The following is a 26,254-nucleotide window of genomic DNA, read 5'->3' as shown; positions in this document are numbered from 1 at the left end:
TGAAACATACAAAGAATCCCCAGGAACTCTGAGGTGGCAGTGGCAGAGGGACTTCATTTCCCGGGGGGCTGGATGGGAAGGATGGGCTGTTTCTGCTAAGACTTCCCTCTTGCCTCCTGCTTTAACGGAACCCCTGGTTTTTGACTTGAAGTTCCTGGGCCAGCTCTGAATGTAGCATGTGTGCCTGAGTGATGGACTTGATATTTACACAAGCCACGCTGATAAGTGCACATGTGTTTTTAATGTTTTGGCTTTCTAGACCACAAACATGTCAATGTGCATATGCGTGCACACACAGACGTGCTCTTGGGCTGGGCCTTGAGTAGGGCTCTTTTTTTTTCTTCTTTTTCTTTTTTTAAACTGTTCTCGCAGAGTTAACACCTTTGTTAGCACCCTTTCCTGCCTCACTGCCTCCGGGTTGTCGGAGGGCCGTCATCCAGTTATCCCACCTGGAAAGGCGCTGCCTTTTTAAGCCAGCAAACAGCCCGACGACACCTTCGCCTGGCCCTTGCGGGAGCGGAGCCCCATGGGCTGGGGATTGAAAAGCAGACCTCCTTTGCCACAGCCTTCCTGCGCCCCGGTCTGTCGGAAACAGCCCATCTTCGTCTGCAGACACAGAGAACAACACCGAGGAGGTGGACTGCTGCATAAAGTTAGGGAAAACTGTTTGAAAAAAAAAAAAAAAGTCTTGATTATCTCATGGACTTGCAAGTACTGTTAAGGTTCCTTACTTTCCTGCCATCTGACTCAAGTTAACAGCAGCATTAAACATCGTCTTTACCCACCGCACGCTTCTCTTCGTCCCCAGTCTCTCTTCCTTTTTTTTTTTTCTTCTTTTTCTCGTTTCCCCCCCTTCTTCCTTCCTTTATTTATTTTTTGGTTTTGTTTTTTAAGGGGTGTTGACCCGCGCTGAGTTCTAGGGAGCCGACCCCTCCCGCCCGCGAGCCGATTGGCCGGCCACGCGGGTGACTGACGGGCGGGCCCGGAGCGCTCGCGGCGGCCGGCGCTGATTGGCCGGCGCGGCTCGGAGGGCTCGGCCGCGGGAGCGCCGGACACTCGGGTCCCGCCGCCTCGGGAGCCGGGCCGCACTCGGGCCGCGCGCTCGCCTCCCCGCGCGAGCTCCCCAGGGTCGCCCCGCCAGCGCCTGGCGCGGGTGCGGACGGCGCCTTTTGTGCCCGGGGGCTCCTGGAAGTTCGCGGCGGGACGCGCGCGGGGAGGCGGCCGAGGACGCCCCGCGTCGCAGGGGCCGGGGCGCCGAGCATGGGCGGCGGGCGCTGGGCCGCGGCGGGCGCGCTGCTGGCGCTGGCCGCCGGGCTGCTGGCCGCGGGCTCGGCCAGCGAGTACGACTACGTGAGCTTCCAGTCGGACGTCGGCGCGTACCAGAGCGGGCGTTTCTACACCAAGCCGCCGCAGTGCGTGGACATCCCGGTGGACCTGCGGCTGTGCCACACCGTGGGCTACAAGAGGATGGTGCTGCCCAACCTGCTGGAGCACGAGACCATGGCCGAGGTGAAGCAGCAGGCCAGCAGCTGGGTGCCCCTGCTCAACAAGAACTGCCACATCGGCACCCAGGTCTTCCTCTGTTCGCTCTTCGCGCCCGTCTGCCTGGACCGGCCCATCTACCCGTGCCGCTGGCTCTGCGAGGCCGTGCGAGACTCGTGCGAGCCCGTCATGCAGTTCTTCGGCTTCTACTGGCCCGAGATGCTCAAGTGCGACAAGTTCCCCGAGGGCGACGTCTGCATCGCCATGACCCCGCCCAACGCCACCGAGGCCTCCAAGCCCCAAGGTGAGGCGGGGTGTTCCCGGGGCTGTCCGCGCTGCGCCCCGGGACTGGGGACGTGCTCTCGGCCGTGCCCGACCGCCTTGAGAGCTACCGGCCCGTCCGAGGTGGTGCCTGGCGGGGCGAGCCCCGCGCGCACCCGGTCCGGGTCCTGGAGCCGCTGTTCTGGGATCCAGTCAACGGTGAAACAAAGCCTTAGCTCTGGCTCCCAGAAGAGCGCTTCTGTCCCTTGCGAGGGAACCGAGTGCCTATCGGAGTTTTGAACCCCCCAGACGGGATGCGCCGGGGGGAAAAAAAAAAAGCCTAAACCCCAAATCTGGGAAGCTCAGAAAGGCCGAGCAAATGCTAAGGTGCAGCTTTGTTTATTTGCTTAGGTTTCAGGAGGATTTTTTTTTTTTTTAACGCTTTCCTTAGCTAGTCATTCAGCCAAGTAGCTCCAGGACTGGTTCAGAACTGGCCGAGAAAAAAAGTTCAGAAGTTGCGAGGCTTTCTGTTTCTCTACCCCTTTCAGTTAACAGCTTCGGGAAGGTTTGGGCGGGGGCGGGATGGAAAGGCTCTTCTCCCTCATTCTTGCATACCCCCTGCTTCTCTCATTTACACAAATCCTCAGGTAATTAGAAAGATAAAATTGTCATTAGCTCATGGCTCAGCTCCCCTTGGGGAGCGAGGCTCCGCAGATTGGAGGCTTTCCTAACAGCCCCAGGGATGAGCCGGAGGTACTTCTCTGAAACCCCTTCCACTTAAAGGGCAGTTCTTGGTGGGGGTGGGGGGAGGAAAAACCATCCTGGGGAGGCAACAAAACAGAACGAAACAAGTTAACAAGCAAATAAACCAAAACAAAACCCCACAGAACAAACAAGCCAACGAAAACAACCCAGCACTGTGGCCTGACTTTTAGAGGAGTGAATTCAACCCCAAATTCTTCGGAAGCGGAGTTGAGGCTCAAAGAGGTAGAGGTCCATACCCAGGGCGCCGAGCAGAGCGGTCCGCATCCCAGGGGCTTTTGAGGAACGGGTTTAGGGTGGGGGGAACCTGCTCATGGCTGACTCAGTTCATCTCCAAGGGATGCCAAAGCACAAAGGTCCCCCGAGGGGCGTACTCCCCAGAGTGAGGGCGGGGTAGTCCCGGGAAAGGGCACCCGGAACGTTGAATGCCTTGGCTTATTCCAGGGAAGGAGGAGGTGGTCCAGAGGGGCGGGTGTGGGGTGGCAGGTCTGGCGGGTGGGCAGGGCAGCGGCCCGCCTGCGGGGGCAAGGTCTGGGTCCCGCTGCTCCCCTTTCCTGGGGGTCTGCACAGAGTTCACCTTCGGGGAGGCGCAGCCCTTTGAGCACGGGAGCCGAGCCGTTACCTGGAGCGGACAAAGCGCTTTGTGTTCTGTCCGCGTGGAACCCACGGGATTTTCCTTCTCCCCGTTGGCACTGCCGGCGGGCAGACTAGCCCAGCCCTGCCCCCGGAGGCCGCGGCCAGCTCTGCTGGGGCTGAGTCCACCCCCCAAGTGCCCCTTTCTGGTACAATCAGCGACAGAACACTTCTGAGGGGGAAGCCCTTCTGACGGGAAGGTAGGGGTGCTGGCTGGGCTGCCTACTTGTGAAGGGACGAGCATCCTCCACCTCGATGCCCCAAAGGCAGGGGTGGCGGGGTGGTGGTAGAGAGACCAAACCCGTGCCCTCTTCTTGGAGGCTTTGACTCCTTGGCTGTGTCCCACTGGGCTGCTCCTGAAGTCTGCCCTTTGCACCATCTCCTCTCCTCCCTCCATCCCAGGAGTGCTCAGGTCGTCACCCTCCTGAGACCAGCTGCACACAGAGAACAGTTATGAAGGGACCAGTCCCGTGTGGGACTTGGGACCCGGTTGTCCCCACCGAGTCTTTGGTGACAGGCTCTGGGGGAGGCTCCGCTCCTGCCCAGGACTGCGGGCCCTCAGTGGGAGGGACCCCCTATAGGAGTCAGTCCTCTGGGGCCGAGAGGCCACTGACTGTCAGCTGAGCCTGGAGGTGGGAGGGGTGTGTGTGTGTGTGTGTGTGTGTGTGTGTGTGTGTGTGTGTGTGTGTGTGTGTGTGTGTGTGTGTGTGTGTGTGTGTGTGTGTGTGTGTAGGGCAGGTGGAGACTGGTCCTCGTAACCTTACGGCTGGTGGCTCCAGCATCAGAACTGGTACTTTTGGAGGAGACCAAGTATACATGCCCTACTTTTATTCTTTATTTCTTTTTATTCTGTAAACTTAAAATGGAATTTTCAAAGCAGCGGCATATCTCTGCATGCCGCAGGCTGGTTTCTGTTCACATACTTGGACAAGCACCGTTTGGGGGTATTGGGCAGGCCTTTGGGGCCGCATGTTATCAAAGATAAACTTGATAATGAGACTGAGTCAAAAGACACCCCCCCACACCCCCAAAGGCTTCAGCCCAAGCTGCTTCAGCATCTGTTATGGGAGAGGAAAAGTGTTTGTTTGTTTGTTTTCAGGAAAGTTATTTCTAAATCTTGCCCTTGCATTAGACCTGTATATTCCCAGGCTGATAAATTGTCGTTCCTCCTCCCAGCCAGGTTTTACTGATTCAAGCTCTGCGAACGAGCACATACCTTTAGTTTTATTTTGTTGTTGATTAGGCATGTTGTGCGTTAAAACAGCCTGGCTGTTTTAGTCACAGATTGCAGAGGCCACGGGGCACTCATCCTTCCCGGGAGCCTTCCTTAGGATCCCTTCCCTGTATTGAAGAGCTGGCCAGGGAAGACCTGCTCTGTGTGTGTGGGGTGTGTGTGTGTGTGTGCTGTGTGCATGTGTGTGTGTGTGTGTGTGTGCTGTGTGGGGGTGTGTGCCGTGTGCATGTGTGTGTGTGTGCTGTGTGTGTGTGTGTGGGGGGGGATGTGTGTGCCGTGTACATGTGTGTGTGTGCCGTGTGTGTGTGTGTGCCGTGTGTGTGTGTGCTGTGTGTGCGTGTCTGTGTGTGCTGTGTTCTCTGTGTGTATGTGTGTGTGTGCTGTGTGGGGGTGTGTGCTGTGTGCATGTGTGTGTGTGTGCTGTGTGTGTGTGTGTGTGTGCTGTGTGAGGATGTGTGTGCCGTGTGCATGTGTGTGTGTGCCGTGTGTGTGTGTGTGTGTGCTGTGTGGGGGTGTGTGCCGTGTGCATGTGTGTGTGTGTGCTGTGTGTGTGTGTGCTGTGTGGGGATGTGTGTGCCGTGTGCATGTGTGTGTGTGCCGTGTGTGTGTGTGTGCCGTGTGTGTGCGTGTGTGTGTGTGTGTGCGTGTCTGTGTGTGCTGTGTTCTCTGTGTGTATGTGTGTGTGTGCTGTGTGGGGGTGTGTGCCGTGTGCATTGATTTTTAAAAATCCACTTACTCTTGATTCCAGTGTTGGACTTTCCCGTCCTCTCCCTTAACTACTGATGAAACACAAAACCTTTTGGGTTTTGGTTCTTTTGCTTTAAACATTATTTTAAATACACCTTAAAACAGCCATTTAGTTCTGCCGCTCGATGGATGACTGTGTGGATTTCCGCTGCTCGGGCCGCTCGCAGGGCCCCCCAGCACGATCCGGAGAGGCCGCAGATTAACAGCGCCCTACACAGTCTAGAGCTGCTCCCCAGTCGGCTGTGGGTGGGGGCAAGCCGTGCGAAGGCGCAGAACTCACTGCAGCCAGCTCCTGCCCGGCTGGGAGACGCTGAGGGCCAAACGTAGCTGAGCCCGGGCCGCCAGTCGGGTCGCGGAACTCAGAGCGTCTAGACAAGGTGATGTGAGCGAACCAGGGGAATCCAGTGTTTGTATTCAGATAGTCCTGCCCTGCAGGTTGTTTGGTCAAGGTCACATTCATAGAACTTTGCAACGTGATAACTTCCACTGGAAAAAAATAACCCAAACAAGGAAAGCCCCAAAGCACAGTCCACACTCCCGAAGTAGATACCACGGTCCTTCCCACATTGCGGGATTTCCTTTCCTTTTTTCTCCCCGTGGAAGCAAGAACCATGATGCAAAATTCTGGGTGAGTTTTTTCCTTTTGTCAGAAACACAACCTCTGGAATCCGATCTTAAGTTCTGGCTGAAAAGCACATTTTCAGCATCCGGGCCAAAATATAGCCCCATGGTCTCCTGCTCGGGGCGTGACTGTGGTTCTTGCTGCAGGACTCTGGATGGAGGGCGGCCCTGGGCACAAAGTAAAGGTGGGACAGGGATCTGTCAGTAAAGACTAAGGTGTACGGCCTCTGCTGCGCCTCGCAGCGACCCTGCTTGGAAGTGGGGCAGGGGGGTCGCGCATCACCTCCCCAGAGCTGGGGACCAGCTGCGTCCTGGGGGCGGCACTGGCCCCGGAGGGCTGTACAGCTCCCTTCTCATCCACCGTGGGAGGCTCTGCCTGTTTCTCTGAGCCATAGAAGTGCTCGAAGGTGAAGGAGATGCCGCCAGAGGAGCCACGAAGACGGAGGGGTTGGAAGAGGATGAAGAGCCTGAGTCGGAGCGCCCCGTCCTCCCTGGGGGTGACTGCTCCCCCCACAGCGTGGCCGGGCATGGCCTCCACCAGTGTTGCCGAGGTGGAGGACCCTTAGAATGTGCTCGTGCTTTCCCGCATCATGGATAAAACTCCAAGTTGTCTGATAGATGATGGAGGTGACGGTGGGATGGCGGCGGTGGTGCCAAGCCGCCTTCCCTTCTGGCGATCCCACTGGGCCGCTCTCTCCCTGCCCTTCCACGGAGCCCCCTTACCTCCCAGGGGTCTCTCCAGCATCAGCAGCATTTGGCTGGGAGGACCCGCTGGCCCTGGCCTCCGAGGCCTCCCCCTCCCCCGGGGCCTCAGCTGCCCCCGGTGGCCCCCATCCCTGCAGCACACACACCTCCTCTTCAAAGCCCTTCACAGTGTGAAAACGCCTCCAGAGGGTCTCTCCCATGTCTCGCCAAGTCCTTCCCTTGGGCAGCAGGGCTGGTGCCGTTCCCAGCCCCCACCAGCTTCTCCTGCTTCCCACCCCTGGCAGGAGCTTGCTGCAATAGCCCTTCTGGGGAGGGGTGTTCAGGGCCTGTGGTTGGAGTTTGTGAGTCGGGCTGATTTTCTTTCTTGGCTCCTGGAGAGCTGGTCGGACGGATCGGCCGTCTTTTGGGGAGTTTGGGAACAGGAAGTGGGCAGGAATCAGAGGGGGGTATTTCAAGGAGAGGGGAGAAAGAACCGGGGGCAAACAACTGGGGTAGAAGTGTTTGGTTACAAGTCAGCTTCTCCTAGGGACCCACCACATCCATCAAGCCACGACTCAGGACCCGCCCCATCCAGCCCCACATCATGTTGGTTTTCATAGTTGTACCATATTCAACAGCTCTAGTCCCCAGATTTTCAAGAAACTATGCGTCTGTTTTGGTCTCCAGGACTCGTCTTTTCTCAAGTTGCCCTATCAGGAATTCCAGAAGACCTTTAACTCCCTGGGCTGATCCGGGCCCCAGGGGCAGGTTCTCCCCGCGTTCCACCGCAGTCACTCAGCTCCTGTTCTCCCCTTGCCCTTCCTAGGCACGACGGTGTGTCCTCCCTGTGACAACGAGCTGAAATCTGAAGCCATAATCGAGCATCTCTGTGCCAGCGAGTTTGGTAAGAAAGCGCCCCTGGCCGCCTCCGGGAGGTTGGGCATCCCTGGCTGCTCCCATTCTGCATCCGTGGTGCAGAGCCTGTGGGAGCATCTTTTTGGAGATGTGTATTCTCTCCCTCCATCCTCCCCGGACGGCTGCTGTTCTCAGGCAGATGGAAGGCCAGATAGGATGGGGAACCGGCCGGTTTTTATGAAAGTCAAACTTGGCTTCTGTTCTTCCGTGTGTGGGATCACTCGGCGGGTTTGGGGGGACCTTCTCGAGGAGTGGAGGGAGGCAGGCTTGGGGAGAGCTGTAGAGGAGCTGGGGGAAAGCAGGCGGCTTGGGCTGGCCTCTCGGCACAGCTCTTCTTCCATCCACCCCTAGGTGTCAGCACCACTCTGCCCAGGATCTGGGAGGGGAGTCTCCATGCGCTTAGGGCATTGCCGGGGCGGGCGGGTAGTGGGTGCGGCGGCTCTCAGGTCCTTCCAGGCCAGGAAACTGACAATCCCACAGTGAGGGGTTTTCCTTCCCTTCTTCGCAAATCACTCCGGGCGAAAAGGCAATTCTGGATGAGCACTTGCAGCCCTAGGAGAAGGGCTGGATGTGGCCCCGGGGGCTGATCTCAGGGAGCCTCTCAGGGACGGTCCCCGGTAGTCTGCCCCGCAGAAGACCGAGCTTCACACACCGTGGGCGGCTGTCCTCCGGAAAAGTAGACGTGAACTGCATCCTTTTGAAGGGCCGACTCCCTCCAGCCTCTATTGTATATGGATGCTGAGAAGTGCCTGCCGCCAGGCCTGCTTTGCCAAGGACAGGTTCTCACGATTCTGGCCATTGTGTCCCCGAGGCTGGATTTCTTACAGAATTCCTCCCAGGGAAAGCATGATGGTAGGTAACGTGAGTGTTTACGTCCATCCAGGGCTACCTACTCCAGGTTTTCACTAACCAAGCATAATAAAGTACGTGAAAGGGCCTCGTGCTGGCAAAGTGCCGTGTTGGAGAGCTGCACACGTGTATGTGCGCACTTGTAAGCTGAAGGAAATGGTACATGTGACAGGTGTAGTCTCAGGTATTTGTCATTGTGACTGAAGGCGGGAAGTGGCGAATTCTGACCCTTTGCCACGGAGAGCTTCTTGAGAATGCACACGTTTTTTAGTGCCTTATTTCTGCATTAAGTATCTCTCCCTGCCTTCTTGGTTCTTGGTGAATGACCGCTGGGACGATTTCGTCTCCCAAGCATTCCACTGCTTGTGTTTGAGTCACATCCTTTGTTCTGGTTGCCATTTTAAATGAACTCAGATAAATTGTAGAGGGACCTGCAGCAATGTTCCCAAACTCTGATGACCCTTCCGTCTGACGGCGGTGACACTTGCTTGTTGACGCTCACACCCTTGCTCCATCAAGGGGAGCCCAACGCCCGGCGAGGCTGGCAGGTCTCTGCGGCAGAGTCTGCGCGGCCCCAGCCTGTCCGAGTCACAAGCTTTCCTTCCGCAAACGGCGCGAGATTCCTTCCCAAAGAGGCATTTGGGCATCGAGAAAAAGGCCAGAAATAAAATCTCTCAGAAGTCCTGATGAGAAGCCTTTTGCTGCGTGATTGGGGGGGGTGGGGGGGGTGGCAGGAAGAATCTGCTCGGATGTGGCTGTTATCCCGAAGCATCCTTCCTTGCGGGAGGCCGGAGGCAGTGTGGATAATACTCAGGGGCCACCTTTAGATGTCACTGACCCTCTTCCGATAGTGTAAATCACCACACTCACTTTTAGAAGTCGACTCCCTGACGTTTCAGCAACTCCAGGCAATCGTATTAGAGCCCACTCTGAAAGGTAATATATTAGCTGATGTTCTACGTTCAGATGACTTCTCCCGGGATGACTTCTCCCGGGACTGCGTGTGCGGAGGACGCGACTCAGATTCAGTGTGTCCAGTCATTGACTGAGCCACGCGTCCAGTCGGTCACTCAACATTTCTTGAGTGCAGAGCTCTGTGCTAGATACCGTGTCCTCAAATACGGACCTAGAATAGACGAAAATTTCATTAAAGAAATTTCTTCACCTCGACCAAACACGAATCGGTGATTTCCTAGAGAATCGTGGTGTCATAGAACTCACCGCCTGAAGGGGGCGCCGTGGAGACTCCAGGCGAAGGATGTTCGGCAGCCGTGAGAAGAGAATCTGCACCTTCTCTTTCAGATTCTCAGTAACCCACCAATCTGCTTTTGTTGGGGGCTTTAGTGGCAACTCGTTAAACTAGAGCCGTTCGCTAGACATAGGCTGAAGAAGCAAACCTTGGGAAAGAATTTGAGTGTGAAGGTTGACCTTTGCGTGAAGGGGAAAGGTGTGGAGGGGGCTGCGGTAAGCCTACTGGGGAGGGACATCCTCTCCCCGCGGCAGTGGCTCCCTGCGTGCAGGCGCCAGGGGTGTATCTTATTTTAATAACCAGTCAGGGCCTGGGCAATCTGATTGGCTGTTTGGGACTGTGTTCCTTTCACCGGGAGATTATCTCCTTCTTGAGTTCCTAGAACTTTTGAATTCTCCTGGATCCTCCAGGTCATCCTATCAAGTCCACTTATTTCACAAATAAGGCGTCTGACTTGCCCCACTGGAGTTCTTTTACTCGCTGTCATGCTGCCTTCCCCCCTTAGGAGAAGATGAACAGCCGCTGGGCTCCCTCCTGGAGGCATTTATCTCCTCCTTGCTTGGGTGTCCTGGACGCCAGCCTTCTTTATCTGAATGCAGGAGAGACTTTTATGGGTTTTCTGCGTGTCATGGTCTCATAAGGCAGTAAATAGGATTTTTTTTTCCTCTCTCTCTCTCTCTCTGCAGGGGCTGAGCTCAGCTCTGCCCTTCTCGGCACCCTGGAGAATGCAGCCTTGTTGAGAAACTTGTTTCCTAGCTCAGCTCATTTCAAGTAAGGGAGGTAGTCAGCCACGCTGATGGGATTCAGTTAAGAGACAAAGAAATGCAGCAGGGCAAGCTGACACACAACAGAGAAGAAAAAGAATGCTTTACTCCCTACTCCAGGGATCAAACTTTGCTTTAAGCGGCCCTGACATCCCCTGTGGGAAGACATCAGGTTGTTGGAAGGCTCCCTGGGAACTCCAGGAACAAGGGGTGCTTTCCTTCTGGGTCAGCACGCCCTCGCCCTCTCCTGCCAGTGCGTCCTCAGACCCCTGCCGCCCCCGTAGAGCTGGGCCTGCCCGGTCTATCACCGGCTCCCCGGGCGGCACAATTTTTTAAAAAATTATTTATTTATTTTTGGCCGTGTTGGGTCTTCGTTGCTGCGCGTGGGCTTTCTCCTAGTTGCAGTGAGCGGGGGCTACTCTTCTATGCGGTGCGCGGGCTTCTCATTGTGGTGGCTTCTCTTGTTGCAGAGCACGGGCTCTAGGCGCGTGGGCTTCAGTAGTTGTGGCACGAGGGCTCAGTAGTTGTGGCGCACGGGCTTAGTTGCTCCGCAACATGTGGGATCTTCCTGGACCAGGGCTCGACCCCGTGTCCCCTGCATTGGCAGGCGGGTTCTTAACCACTGCGCCGGGCGGTGCATTTTTAACTCTCTGGCAGGTCTGCTTGGTTCTCTCCACCCCTGCACTGTACCTCCTCAGTTCAGAGCACATATTCTGCCCCCAGCAGGGAAAAGCCTCAGTAGAAACACCTGTGGGCTGATGCTCAGGAATGCAGCTGGATCAGCCTGGATCAAGCACCAGATGTGTGACGGCTAGAAGTTAGACGGTGCAAAGTCTGTGGATTCAACATGGCGGCCAGGCTGCCTGCTGGGCTTCAATGAGAACACCGGCCCTGCTGCTTGTTTTCTCGCTGCTTTTCCTGCTCCATGACAGCAGGGTGCTGCTGTTCTCCCTTCGACGGGTCAATATATTATTTGCAAGCTGCCACACTAATAATCCTGCTGTTAACAACTCAGCACCCATAACTGTCTTTCCTTCAGCTCAGCTTATCCCAGGGATGGGGGATCTGATTTATAATGGCTGTGCGGTTAGGATCCTGCCTCTGGCCACTCTCTAGCTTCTGGATCTGTAAACACCCTTGAGCTTTCCTGGTAGAAATGTGTGGGATAATATACTTCTGCTAAGACAGTTCAGAGCTTCCTCTTGTACTGGCTTCTCCTCTTTTTTTTTTTTTTTTGAGAGTTCAGGTTCTCCTTTTTTTTTTTTTTTTTTTTCTTTGAGTTCAAGTGGCCACTTCTTTAGCCCAGTATTTTCTGGTTGTGGGAAAAGATTTCTTGGCCCCTAGGAATTTTCCTTGCCTTCTGGAAGTATTTTTTTCCCCGTTTATATGTTTCCTCATAAAGAGTAAAACTGTACACTGCAACACTAAACTGAGTCAAAGAGGAAAGAGAAAAAAATTGGCTCTCACCATTAGTGTTTGGGAGTATTTCCCAGAAGAAGCATTCTCGGCGGTTTCTGGACCTTCACTAATTTGTTCTCACTCTGGCTCACTCTGCTTTCAAGGTGTTTTGGCTGGGCTGCTGTTTGGAGGTGCATTGTTTGATTTCTTGCAGAAAGGAGGCTCAGCCTTTCCAAACTAAACCTTGGGTTTCCTCCCACAGAGGAGGAGACGGTAGCTGCCAGCACGGTAATTGCAACATCTGTAAGCTGCTTGAGAGCAGAATCTGTCTCTGATACCATATTTTACCTAACGGTAAGACACCCATTGATCGCGGGATACACCATCCATCACGGGAGATGCCCCGCCCACAGAGAAAACATACTTCACATTAAAATGTGAAGAGAATCTGTGTCTTAGAATGAACAAAACAAGGCCTGTGTGTAGTTAAATCGTCCTTGGTATGGTGTCTTATCCGCGGTAGGCATAAAATAAAAGTTCGTTGGACATGTGTGTGAATGATAGTGTGTGGGCAAGGTAGGGAGATGGAAATTCGCCTTTTTTTTTTTTTTTTTGAGTGGTTTAATTTCCAGTTTATTTTCTGTTAAAGTAACTACAACCTGGTTTTATGTTGCATCATCTTAAAATTCACAAAGATGAATAATATAGGAATTTTTAAATCCGAAAATATTATAATAGTACGCATCTGAGTACAAATCCTAGATTTTCTACAGTGTGCATGGAAATGCCTTTCCTTAATGTTCACAGTTGTTAAATGGGAACAAGTACATTTATATCACAAGATTAGGTTGTATTTAAGTGAGAAAAACAATGTAAAAATTATGTAATATTAAAATGTTCCCAGATGACTAGCAATTGGGATAATTTAGACTTACTTTTTAACTTATTGTATGGGTCGCCTGTTTTTGACCTAACCATTGTATATCCTCCTTTTTCACTATTATCCCATTCCACTAGTACTTATGGAAAACCGGTGAATAGACGATATTATTCTGGCAGTAGACGCACCTTGTAGGCAAAAAGTAACAGAGCATTGGTTTTATTTTGTTTTCCAGTTTTCTTTCTTTTTTTTTTTTAATGAAGTATAGTTGATTTACAATGTTGTGTTAATTTTGGCTGTACAGCAAAATGATCCCGTTATATATATACATCTTTTAATATTCTTTTCTGTTATGGTTTATTATAGGATATTAAATATAGCTCTCTGTGCTGTACAGTAGGACCTTGTTGTTTATGGCTTTCCTTTTTTGTAAAAGGAGAAAACGTCTTTCCAAACGAGTATGTGTAACTTGTTTATTAAATTCGAGGGAAACTGCATCCCTGTTTTGGGTGACTGAGTGTATATGTTAAAAAAAAAAAAAAAAAAGCCCTAATATCTAGAAATCTAGTTCAGTCAAAGTAAAATTAAATAGACAGAGGAAGGAACTGTAACCCCGGGGTGGAGTTGGTAGGCTGAAAACAACTGGTTTTTATTGTCAGTGAAGGTCTCTAAAATACACAGCCCATCCACAGATCTGGAAATAGTTGGAAGGAGCTGTATGGCATTTCCCATTCAGGGAAACACGGGGTCAGAGCTTTAGGTGCCCTGGAAATGCCACTCCCAGCTCGTGGCCTGTGGCCCATCCTAAATCCTTTGCCCGTGATGGGGGGGGCTTGTTCCGTGCAGAGACCACTGCTGAACCCTTGAGGGCCTTTGAAGCCCTCCCGTGGGCTGGGAGGGTCATGGTGGCGATTCCACGGCCTCCCAGTGGAGAGCTGGGGGCCTGGCTGGGGGAATCGAGCCCCGGGCAGTTCGGGCCGAGATCCCATGGGGACCACTCCGCGCTCTGAAGCCATGTTGAGGCTCCGCGAGGAGACGCTGGGAAAGGAGCCAGGTTCCCCTCTGGTGAGCACTCTGCGCATTTAATTCTCTCTCGGCTGTCCCTGGCAGGACGATTCTTAGATAAGGCAAACGTCAGTAGGAGCACTTTGCTTTAGCATATTTGGCCCTGAGAAAGGACCCAGAAACCCAGGATCCACGGGTGGAGGCGGCTCCCCTGGAGCTGAGTTCATCTCTCCCTCTGCCCCTGTACGTACGCCGGGCAACGCTGGGAAATCTCAGAACCTCTCCAGGCCTCGGTTTCCCTGCGAGGTGACACTAATACCCAGCATCGGTTTTAGTGAGGAGCAGATGAGCTGGTGTAAGGAGCCCAGCCCTGGGCCCCGCACACCCGCTGGACTCACTACCTGTTCATCCTGGGGGTCTTGGCAAGGACGGGTGGCCCAGCCCTCCGTTCCCAGCAGACGAGGCCTCCCTTCTCTAGAGGAGCAGGATGCGCAGCTCCAAGGCTCTCAGTTGACACCTCTCCAGAGCCGAATCCTGTTTCCAGCCCTTCCCTGTCTCACATCCTGCTGGAATCGTTGCTTTCTTTGACCCAAGACACGTGGCGGGGTGGGGGGGGCATGTGACTGCTCCCTCTTTGTCGATGAGTCCGGCTCCGAAGAGGTTATTCCTTGGGACGGTCAGTTGCCAGACCGCTGGGTTTGGGTGCCCTTTGACGCGCCCTCCAACCTGCCATTCCGTGATTCTCCTGTTGAGTGGCCCCGCCTCACTGCCTTCCCCTCCTTTTTAAAAAAAAACTTATTGTGATGAAATATACATGACATAAGATGCACCCTTTTTTTTTTTTTTTTTTTTTTTTTGCGGTGCGCGGGCCTCTCACTGCTGGGGCCTCTCCCGTTGCGGAGCACAGGCTCCGGACGCACAGGCTCAGCGGCCATGGCTCACGGGCCCAGCCGCTCCGCGGCATGTGGAATCCTCCCTGACCGGGGCACGAACCTGTGTCCCCTGCATCGGCAGGTGGACTCTCAACCACTGAGCCACCAGGGAAGCCCAGATGTACCCTTTCAATCCTTTTTAGGTGTATAGCTCAGTGGCATTAAGTGCATTCACACTGTTGTGCCGCCATCGGCACCATCCATCTTTGGCGATTTTTCTTCATCCCAAACTGAAACCCTGCACCCAAACGCTAACTGCCCTCCTCCTTCCCCCCAGTTCCCAGGAACCGCCACTGTACTCTCTGTCTCTGACTTTGACTATTCCAGGTACCGCGTGTAAGTGGAAGCCTGCACTGTTTGTCCTTTTGTGTCTGGCTTATTTCACTTAGCATCATGTCCTCCTTATCATTTGATGTGTATATAAACGGTCATGGAGAAGGGAAGCCAAGGGAAGGGTTTACCCTCAAGTTCACCTCTGTTCCCTGGAGCCTTTCTGGGGGTGGGTGGAGAAGGAGGGGCGTAGAGATGAGCTGAAACAAGGGGGGCTGCTCGCGCATTTCTCTGGGTGCTGCTTTGCTCCTCCGTACCCCTTTGTCATTCTGAAGATCTGCTGAGCTGGATGGGACCTCAAAGATCAGCCAGTGCAGGGCGCTCAGCTTACAGATGGAGGAAAATAAGACTCAGATAAAGGAGTTAGTCATCAGATTGCCCAAGGCCACTCTCTGCCTGGCATCCCTTACCGGTTTTGTTCCCAGCAGCTCTTAGCTGGGTAGCCAGTCTGGATTCCACACCCTTCTTCCTTCATGTCCCCTCATGCCCATCACGTTCCCATCCTGCCAGGAATGGGAGACGAGGCTCTCTGGGAAGGGGCACTGGATGCTCTCAGAGTTTGCCGGGTATAAATGGACTGATGCCTGTGCCTGACACAGGGAAAGAGCCCGGCGATCGTTGGTTTCTTTGTGGAGGGGCAGGCGGTGCTGTTGCATAGAAAGAACATAGGCTTCAGGCCAGACAGACTTGGATGAAATCCCACCCTTATAAGCTGAGCGGCCACGAGAAAGTCTCTTAACCTCTCTGAGCCTGTCTCTGTCACCTGTGGGTGGTGATTCCTGTGTGACTGTGTTGGGAGGAGAATTGGGTCAGTCAAGCATGTTCAGTTCCTGGAACATGGCGCCTGCTCCAGCCATAACCATTATTATCTCTTCTTATTGGAAAGAATTGTTTCAGGATGGAAATTGGCCTCGGTAGGAGGATGCAAGCACTAATAAAACCAGCTTGCTTGGCACAAAATGTTAGGAAATGGAATGGAATGTCCTGATGAATTTCTGGTTAGTAGAGGATTAAACTGGAGAAATCTTTTACAAACCCCACTGGGGAAAACTTTAAAAGGCTGATGCGGCTTCCAGGTGCTGAAGTTCACAAAACCAAAACCAAACCAAAACCAAACCAAAAGCAACCCTATAAATACCAGAAGTGAGACAGTCCGGGCTTTAGTGAAATGACACCCTAGAGTCACTGTAAAAACTGGAAGTCATCGGACAGTGATGACCGCAGAATACGTAGCGCTTGGATTGAGTATTTGCTGATTCTAGGACACGCCCACTGAACTTTGTTCTTTTGTTTTTGAGTGATTTTCAGAAATCTTATTCCTGATATGAGTTTTTCTGCTCATAATTTATCGGGTCTAAGAGAGACCTTAGAGGCGTCCGTGTTGTCCCCTCCTCCCAAGCACTGTCTCTGGGGCAGTTTTCACGTTTTTTCCAGCAGCTGTGATATCTGTGATATGCACTCCCGTGAGCCAAAGAAATAGGCCATATTCAGAAGCAAGTGAGCGTTTAAGTATTGGCAGGTTTCTTCCAGTTTTTCAGAAATGAGCCAGCAGCTCCAATCTGTATTTATTTTTCAAAGGAGAGCAAATGGCCAAAGAGATGTCAGGCCCTCGCCCTGCCCCAGCCTGCGTGGAGCAGCCAATTAAACGTGCATTAGCTTTGGAAGGCTTCTCAAAGCCCTATAGATTGCACTTGAAATCTTTGTTTAGTCTTTCAGGAACACTGTCACATGGATGATTTATCAAAGAAAGTTGTTTATCTGCCAGTAAAATAAACTCTGGGCCTGTTCAGACGAAGATTTCCCGTGAATTTCTACCAAGGTAAACACTGGGAACTGGCAGATTGCAAATTCTGTGTGAAAGCCAGACGCATACAATAAATATTTGAGCTACAGATCTGCTGTGTCAGAGGCCCGGCCTGTCACCAGCACTGTCACTCCCGCCGTGCCCCGGAGGACCTGGCCCTGCAGCCGGGCCGGTGGGCTGCCAGGCCCAAGGACTGCCCCTGCTGCGTGGGCCTCCCTGGGCTCGAGTGCCACTGAGTGTGGCACAGGGAACTTCCTGGTTCAGAGGGGGCAAGCCTCAGTCCGGCTTCCCTCTGCATCACACCGACAGCCCGTCCAAAAGTGGCCACCTTAGTTTTCTTTGCAAGTAGACATTTGTTGAACCAAATTGGCAGGAGGCTGGGGCGTGTTGAATGATTTGGGAGCTGGGGCCGGGGCATGGTGGTCGGGGGTGAAATCACCTTGAAGATTCTGCTGAGTTTGAAGGATGGGGGCAGAGGGCTGAGATGCTTTCCCAGGGTCTCTGGCTCTGCTCGTTGGGGGTTGTGAGAGCTCCATTTAGGAATAAAGGGGGAAGATCCAGCCCTGTGAGGGCGGCACAGGCACGTGTGCCCAGGACCTGTCTGAGGGAGGGAGGGAATGAACGGATGAATGGTGATGATGGAATGAGAGGAAACGGAGCCTTCTAGGTCTTTCTGAGGGAGACAGTACAGCGGCTATCTAGAGTGGCTTTTCAGGGAGGGGCTGCTGGGTTATATACTGCTTGTTCCCAGACAGCCCTGGAGTCTGGAGTTTCTGGGTCACCCTGGTCTTGGGGTCCTCATGGAAGGCTGAGTTTGAAGGGGTTTGTGGGTACCACCTCTTATTTAGGCACCATCCTGGGTCCTGCTCATCCTGATTTCCTTGGTGGGTCAGGGAGGGGAAGCAAGGACCCTAGAAGAGATGATGTCACCTGCGAGGGCTTTGGGGGTCGGGGTCAGGGCTCACGTTTGAGGATGGAGAGGAAACGGTGCTGGTCTTTCACGGCTGAGGGAGCCGTGGGTGTGTAACGCCCTAGGGATTTATGTGCAGGTACTGGATGCTTGCTGGCCTGCGGGTATTTAGGGGAATAAAGGAGTATTTCTTCAGGGCAGGAATTAAGGGAAATCCTTTACAACAGATTCTGAAAGGATGGCTGTGAGTTGGAAAGAGATGCCGAAATAGGACTTTGACAGAGGGAAAAATTAGGAACCAGCTTCCCTAAACGACGCTCTGTCTCATTCAGGCAGGAGAACCAGGAGGGATTTTCTTCCGTCAGCATTTTCCCTGGGACGTTTCCTCTGGGAGTTCCTCAGACGTGCTCTCTGCTCTTTGTGAGCCCTTTGAAAATGAGTTCACACTGGTGTGTCTCTCACTGCAAATCCAGCTGGCTTCTGGAGACGGCTTTAGGGCTGAAGGAAGTCCCCACCGCCGTGGCTATGGCCACAGAGCTAGAATCGGGGCCTGGAATAAGCACGTGAAACCCTTCAGGCTCCACTGGGGCCTCTTGGACCCAGGTCTGTGTCTGTGGCAGGGACGGCCTGTGCTCCTTCCTGTGGTCTCAGCTCCACATCAAGTCCTGAACAGATCTGAGGGCCTGGAGGATGAGGCAGGCTGGAGCCAGGCTTGTCAGTCCCTGTTCTCTTGCTTTAGTGCCGGGTTCCAGCTCTCAGGCCTGTAGGAGGGCAGGGTCTCCCGCGGGGGTTGGATACATCCAGGGCGGCTCCCTAGAGGAGATGAAGGTTAATGGAGAAATTCAAGGAAGGCATCCTGGTGTCAGGAGGTGAGGGCTGGGAAAGGAGTTAAGACTCAAAACAAATAGTACTTAAAAAAAATTTTTTTTTAATTTATTTTATTGAAGTATAGTTGATTTACAATGTTGTGTTAATTTCTGCTGGACAGCAAAGGGACTCAGTTGTACATATATATACGTTCTTTTTCATATTCCTTTCCATTATGGCTTATCACAGGATATTGAATACAGTTCCCTGTGCTCTACAGTAGGACCTTGTTGTCCATCCATTCTCTATATAATAGTTTGCATCTGCTAATCCCAAACTCCCACTCCATCCCTCCCTCACCCCCTCCCCCTTGGCAACCGCGAGTCTGTTCTCTGTGTCTGTGAGTCTGTTTCTGTTTCATGGATACGCTCATTTGTGTCATATTTTAGATTCCACATATAAGCGAGATCATATGGTATCAAATAATACTTCTTAAGTTGACAAAACCCGATTCAGGTAAATCTGCACAGGTAGAGGTCATCTGTTGGTTCAGGCAGCTGACTCGGCGTCCTGTTAGGACTCGCTTCGGCCGAAACCCAGGGACTCAAGGGCTGAGTTGAGGTGTGAGGAAGGAGGTGGTCTTTCTGATTCCAGGTTCCCCGCTGGTAGGATGCTGGGGCCCCAGAAGGAGCAACAGCCGGAGTGAGCAGGTGTGTTACAGGGGTGACCCAACCAGCATGTCTTTGGGTCCGAGTCAGGGATCCTGCCAGCGGGGCATGGCTGCAGGGGGAGTGTGGCAGTCTGCCCTGGGCGACTGAGCCTACGAAGACAGCCTCTAACTTCATGTCAACTACAGCGGCTTCCACGAAAGGGAGGGGGCTGACTAGAGAGAGTCACGGCCTGGCCTTTGTTCTGAGATGCGGAGGCTCGGATGCCCACAGCGTGCCAGGTGCCGGCTAGCACCCAGCCTCTAGGGTGACAGCTCCTTTACTCTTGGCATGCATTCGTTTAAAAACAGGCATATGACGTGTGCGTGTGTTTTCTTTTGAAAAGTCTAACGATCGCAGAAGGTGGGCAGTCTTGCACAGATTTGATCCTACAGATGATTGTTGGGCTTCTGCTGAGGACACGGCCCTGCTTATACTTTAAGCTACGTATGCTGACTTTGGGATGGACAGACATCCAGAGACAGGAGTGTTTGTACTGTTTCTTCCCAGAGCCTGGGAGGAGGGGGGTCCGCACAGTCAAAGCCAAAGAGAGCGGCTGTCTCCTCTCTGCAGGTGCTCTGCCCTTGGCGAGGAAGGTCAGACCTCAGGCAGAAGATAGCTTTTACCTGTGCACATCAGGGGAGCTTTGTAGTGGGGGCAGTTCCGTCCATCCTTTTGTGTGCAGCCTTTCAAACTGCATTCTCAGTGAGAAGGCGTGCACTGAGCTGCCTTGAGGGGGCGAGTGGCCCACGTTATCAGGCCTCCATCCAGACGCGGTGGAGGTGGAGGGGGGTGTGGTGTGTTCGGGGGGCGGGGTTCTCTAGGTGACCTCATAGGAAGACCAGGGCCCCTCACCCTCCCTCTTCCTGGAGCCAGCTTGAGGCCAAAGCTTCATCTGGGGGCTTCCCCATGGGGCTTCTGTTCTGCCTCTCGGGACCTGGCACCCGCCAGTTCTGTGCCAGTCCATATGGTGTTCCCTGCCCTTGAGAGGGAAGTGAGTGGTTGACCCAGTCCCGCATTTGCGTTAGAGATGTCATAAATGCCGGCGGAATTGAAGGCTGTATCGCGTGCAGACTCAGGAGCAGTGAGTGCGCACGACGGTGGTCGTGCCGGGAGACCGGCGTGTGCTTTCTACCTTCAGAAGGCTTACGGTCTGGAGGAGACAGAGGGGAGAAAGCAGGCAAGTATAAGATCACGTCGTCAATGCTGAAATCCCTGTAACAGGTAAGCACTGGGGCCATGGGAGCACAGGAGAGGGAGCAGGTCTTCCTGGGGAGGGGTCGGGACAGCTCCAGAGAGGAGGCGCCTTGTGCTGTCCACTGAAGGATTGGTTGGAGTTTCTCACCAAAAAGATGGACATAGGAAGAATATTCTAAGTGGTAGACCCCTCAGAGACCAGGACACATAGGCATGACGTCCTCTGTACATGGGGGAGTGGTGATTCTCTTTGTGGACGGCTTATAAGGCGTATGGGGGCGGGTATCTAGAAATGAGATTGACAGCGTAGTCAAAAGTCAGCTCAGGGCCTTGAATGCCATGCTGAAGAAAGGAACATTTGTCTTGTTGGCAATGAGGGGCCAGGAGCCTATTTTAAAGTGAAGGGCTTGGGTGGAGAGCAGAGAGAGGAGGGGGGAGGGGGAGGAGGGAGAGGAGGAAGGGAGGAGGGGAGAAGAGGAAGGGGAGGAGGGACTGGGGTAGGGTGAGGATGAGGGGAGGGGAGGGGGGAGGAAGAGGGGGAGGAGGGAGAGGAGGGAGAGGAGGGGAGAAGGGGAGGAGGAGGAGGAGGAGGGAGAGGAGAGAGAGGGGCTAGGGGAGGGTTAGGAGGAGGAGGAGGGGAGGAGGGGCTGGGGAGGGGGAGGAGGAGAGGAAGGGGGAAGAGGAGGGAGAGGAGGAGGGAGAGGAGAGGGAGGAGGGGCTGGGGAGGGGGAGGGGAAGAGGTGGAGGGGAGGGGGAAGGAGGGGGAGGAGAGGGGAAGGAGGGAGAGGAGGGGAGTAGAAGGAGAGGAGGAGGAGGAGGGAGAGGAGGGGCTGGGGAGGGGGAGGGGAGGTGGGAGGAAGAGGGGGAGGAGGGGGAGGAGGGAGAGGAGAGGGAGGAGGGTCTGGGGAGGGGGAGGGGGAGGAGGGGCTGGGGAGGGGAGGGGAGAGGGAAGGGGGAGGAAGAGGAGGAGGAGGAAAACTGAAGGAGGAGGTGCTCATTCATCCAAAGCAATGATGTGCAGAGCCTCAGGTGTCAGGGGTGAGAGGTTTGGGACAGGAGGGCCTGTGGGCTCAGGGCAGCGCCGGCCGGTGCCGGGCCACCCCCTGGAAGGCGCCGCTGTCGGCCGTTCTGATGAGGTCGGCACGCAGCTTGGGCAGCCGGGCAGGCCATCTGCTGCGGTCAGGGCCCCGGGAGACCTCCGTTGGGGTGCGCGGGGCAGGAGCCCGAGAGTGTCATCAGCCCACACGCGGGCCACCGCCGAGCCGGTCATTCCCGAGAGCGGCGGTCATTAGGAGCCGAGCCGATGTAAACTGCGCACTTGCTCTCCAGACCTCGTTAGCGGCCGGGCGGGCGGCACGCTTGGCGCCCGTGGAGCCAGGCCTGTGATGGTGGGGCTGAGTCACCCCAGGGGTCTGGGGCCTCCTGGAGGGGGAGGCAAGAGGGGCTGTGGCCACACGGGGGCGGGGGCGGGGGCGGGGGAGGCCTCGGCTGGGGTGCGAGTGTGGTTTGTGTGTGTGCGCGCGTCTGAGCGTGTGTGGGTAGGTCTGAGCGCGGTGATCTGTGCACAGCGTGTCTGCCTGGTGAGCGTGGGTGCCAGTCACCCCTCCGGGGGCTGAGTTTCCACGGCCGAGGTCAGGGGCCTCCTCCTTTCCCCGTCGCTCCAGAGAGACGCCTTCCAGAACCCGCCACCGATTCCCCAGACTCGGGAGGGCTCTGGAGCCTGGCAGGGATTTCTGGGTGGCAGGCGCGCCCAGGGCCATCTCTGCGGGTCGGCGAGCCCTCCTCCAGTCCCCGTGTTTTGTTTATTCCTCCAGATGCCAACCGGGCTGATTCTGTTAGGCTTCAGCGTTTGCAGCAAGTCCATTTAGAGCTGCTGCTTCTCTGGGCGAGAGCCACCTCCTCGGCAGATCCCAGCGGTTCGCAGGGGTTGTTGGGAAGGGCATGGTGTAATCCCTGGGATATGAAAAATCCATCCGGAGAAACAGGCACGGCCTGAGGTGTCATACAGGCCTGAGTTCAAGGCCTGGTCCGACCACCTACTGTGTCAGCTTGGGCAAGCCGCTTCACTGCTCCATGACTCAGTTTACCCACCTGTACACAAAACGCAACAATAAAACAAACTTAAAAACTTCTGTGCGAGGAGATAAAGTGGGATGTGACAGACAATCGCCCCAATCCTGGAGTCCTGCGATGTGACCCAGCGCTGCCACTCGGCCAGTCGGTGACGTCTCTGAGCCTGTTTCCTTAAGCAAGTCGAAGGGGTCACCCTGGGTGACCTCTAAGGCTCCTTGCAGCTCTGAAATCTTATGGTTTTGCTCCGCAAAACTCTGTGACTTGGTTTCCTGATAAATATCTCTGCTGGCACCTCCCCGCTTGCTGGGGACCTGGGTCTCCATCTCAGGCGCGTGTGGAAGAGCTGAGCAGTGAGCGGGAGGCCGTCGCGGAGGAGCTGGGTTGCGGTGCAGCTGTGGGACCCGCAGCCTGGGAGCGGCACTGGTCCACGGCAGGTCCGCATCCCCTGACGGGGCCTGGCTGGCTGCTGGGCACCCCGACCTCAGCCCCTCTCCTGGACGTGTCCCCCCATGCTTCCTAAGAAACCCAGGGACAGTGGGGACCCTCTCCACCTGTGCGGGGAAGACAGCCTGATGGGAGACCAATTTGCAGGCACGGTGCGGGTGATTTCCAAGGAGGACTTTCCAAACCTCAGAACCGATTTTCTATTCCAGCCCCATGATTTGTCAGCCACGAGACTCTGGCCAACTCCAGTTCTCTGGGCCTCAGTTTTCTCACCTGCCAAATCGCGATAATCGTGTATACTTCTCAGAACTGGTGGATAGACCCCATGAGATTGTACCGATGTGTCCTGCAAAGGACACACTGCAAATCCACCCCAAGCCCGTGACCTTGGCCGCGGTCCCACGTGCCATCTTACAGCTCTGCTGGGCAACCCCGCATGGCCGCTCTTCCCTAAAGCATTTCTAACCTAAGACACACACTTGGCTTTCCTTAAAAAAGAAAAAGTAAAATGAATGCATTTTACAGATAGACCAGATCTGAACCAGGATACTTAATGGTGATGCTTTTCTCAGAGGAGCTTCACAGTAATTTTTGAGGTTATTAAAATACACACAGACTTCACCCCCCAGACATCTCTGGGGTCACAAGGGGAGCAAATCTTACCTGAAGACTAAAGTTCAAAGCATCAGGTGGAGAGGACACTCAGAACGTCTGGGACGGAGACTTTGCGTCAGTCTTGTCCCCGAGAGGGGCCAGTGGCCATGGCAAGCCGGGTGCAGACAGGGCACCTCTGGGAGCCTCTGTCCCTCAGTGACAAGTGACCCGGGGCTTTTACTGACACCCTCTGCACTGGTTCTCTGCACCGATGCCGGCGTGTGGAATGAGCACCCAACATCCCTTTGGCACTGGTCCTCTGCACTGATGCCGGCGTGTGGAATGAGCACCCAACATCCCTTTGGCCCGTGGTGGCCAATGGTGGATACTTCGTGTGGGCAGCAGCTTGAAGTGTCAGCAGGTAGGTTGTGAGCATCACACCTAGGTGCTACCGGGTCAAAGTTGGGTGTTTCCCGCTTTCTCTGGGGCCTGGTGATTCTCTTCCCACTTCCTCCTTCAAACGACAAGGCTGTGTTTGCCCCTCAGGACCACAAGTGCCAGGAGGACAGTGGCTGAGAGAACTGGGACTGGCTTGTCCAGCCAAGGGAAATCGTGTGCTGTGTAGCTCAGGTAGAACCCGGCTTGCTGAGGAAACAAAACCTTGACCGACAAGGTGGTGGGGTCCCCCCTCCCCAGGGAGCCGTTCACAGACGGGATGGCCTCTTGCCTGCGGACCCGAGAGGGCTGCATCTGGCAGGAAGCAGGAGGATGACTTCTCCGGTCCTTCCAGCCCCACAGAGTCCGTGGTCCTCAGGGCACCTGCTGGCGGCACTCCTGCTGGTGGCTTCCCCAGGAAGGTGGCTGTGTCGGAGGACGAACCTTCCTTCTCGGGAGGACGTCGCCTGATTTTCCAGAGGAAGGTGGAGGGACAGCCTGCGGCCTGGTCAAGTCACCCAGCAACCTGGGATGCCAGCCTCGAGTCCCCGCCCTCACGCGTAGACCCTTCAGGAGGGAAAGGCCGGCTCCGGTGTGCACAGTAGAACCTCGAAGCTGGTCCGAGTTGCGTGTCTTTGTGGCGAAGACCAGACGGCTTGGAGCCCCTGACTCCCGGGGACCGGTCCTCTGGTTGCCAGGGAGGAGGCCGACAGACCTGGAATGAAGTGCAGGCCCGGGCGGGCCTCCCTCCTGCCCTTTCCTTCATGCAGGCGGGACATCTGGTCCACCCCCCGCTCCGGGTATCAGCTTTCCTGGGGACTTGGCTTTCCCAGTTGTGTAACTGTGTGTGTGAGGGTGTGTGTGCGAGGCGCTGGGGCAGCGGAGCCCGGGACCGGCTTCTCTGGAAGGACGGGGCTCCGTGGCTGGTGTGGGTTTGCTCGTGACTGACAGCTCTTCGCCTGCAGCCTTCTTTCCTTACAGACCTAATGTGTCTTCTGGCAGGTTTCCTTGTTCGAATTACTCAGGCCCCGCAGAGCACCGGTGCTTTCCTTTTCTTCTGCTCACCGCCCCCATCTTGGTCCCCCCTTCCCGAGCGGGTTGGGGGGTGGAATCCGGTCTGGACCAGCTGAGAACTCTCTGTGCTCCTGCCTGGCCCCGGGGCCTTAGAATGAGGAACCCCAGCCAGAGTTGAGAAGCTTCCTGTTCCTCCCTGGGAGCCCTCAGCGTGGAAATTCCAGGCGGGCCCACACCCCAAAAAGCTCTGGCTCAGGAAACCGACACGCAGCTCCTTGTGCAGTGGCCTGGAGGGTCCCTGGCGTTCCCCCGGGTCTGGCTGTCACAGGGGTGTGAGGCCTGAGAGCCCATTTCCCCGGGCAGTTCTCTAATGAGGGTACGCATGGGAGTGCAGCCTGCTGTCCAAGCCGCTGACTCACCCCCAAAGGCCTCCAGAGGAAGGCAGGTCTGGGACTCACGAGGACAGGCCCCAGGATGGCTCAGTAAGAGTTTCCAGGACCGGAGGGGATAGAGTGCTGGGCCGCAGCCTGCTGTTCTGCCTGATGGGTGGTCCTGGGTCAGAGTGAGGGGCCAGGCTCTCCTTGAAGTGGGGGGACTGGCAGAGGGACCTCTGGCCCCGGCTTTCCTCCTCCACTGTAGCCATGTTTCTTGGAGGAAGTGACAGATGTGAGAGCGAGCCGGGGTTGTCCTCAGCCCGGCTGCAGCTTGGTTTTCCGGTTTGGGGCATCTTGTTCTGGCCTTGGAGCAGGGGGAGGGTTGTTCGCATTCGGAGAGGAGGGAAGGGGACTGTGTGATTACATGCGGTGGGAGCCCGAGGGGCTGGGAGTCCTCTTTCCGAGACGGAGTGTGTGTTGAAGGACAGTGCTTGGGGCTCGAGGCGGGGGGCAGTGGGGGTCCTGGTTCCAGCTCTTGATGAGCCGGGTCCTTGTTTCCTCTCAGCCCCGTTCACTGATCTCTGGAAGAAGGCTTTGGCTGGATGGCCTCTTAAATCCCACGTCGCTGTCAGCATGTGCTGTGTCCTAACGTGGTGTTCTTTAAACACACACACCACGAAGCGGAACCTTTCTTCAAAGGAAATCTCACCCTGACTTCATCATAGAAACTGGTCCACGGGGGCCTCTACGCTGGAGGAGGGGGGCCTGGACCTGGGTTGGCCTGGGCACTTCTTACTCGCGGCGCATGACTGACCCTTACTCTTTTAAGAGGTTCCTGGGCGTGTGGAAGGGTGTCTGACCTCAAGGAAGAGGGGCTGTGATTATCCGATGAGACACTCGCTGTGTACTTTCTTCCTGGACGGACATTGGGGCCTTTACCCAGTGTCCCCTGGACTGTCCCCTGTGGGTATGGACGATGACATTGCCGCCCACAGCGTGTGGCCCTGCCAGCCTGCACTTGCTGGGGTCCACCTGCTCACCAAAGGCGGGGTGCTCTCCAGGGGATGCTCTGGGGAGACTCTGCTCCAGGGCCCTCTCCTGGCTTCTGTTGGCCGCCGGCAATCCCGGCATCCCTTGACTCATGGCTCC

The 26,254-nt window shown here is 55.1% G+C and overlaps 1 protein-coding gene across 1 annotated transcript in view; it reads left to right on the top strand.

Moving 5' to 3' along the window:
- Window positions 1–1,260: 1,260 nt before the first annotated feature.
- Window positions 1,261–26,254, top strand: part of SFRP1 (secreted frizzled related protein 1) — a gene marked incomplete at both ends in the record, with an annotated part of 41,301 nt that continues 16,307 nt past the window's right edge. Inside the window, 2 exons of the mRNA XM_082680385.1 lie at window positions 1,261–1,786; window positions 7,251–7,328. Coding sequence (XP_082536511.1) covers window positions 1,261–1,786; window positions 7,251–7,328 — 604 coding nt within the window. The remainder of the gene's footprint in view (window positions 1,787–7,250; window positions 7,329–26,254) is intronic.

This window comes from Grampus griseus, assembly GCF_964374135.1.
Source record: "Grampus griseus genome assembly, chromosome: 21".
Taxonomy (NCBI): domain Eukaryota; kingdom Metazoa; phylum Chordata; class Mammalia; order Artiodactyla; family Delphinidae; genus Grampus; species Grampus griseus.
Note: the sequence above shows the minus strand (reverse complement) of the source record. Positions and strands in the feature narration are given on the sequence as shown.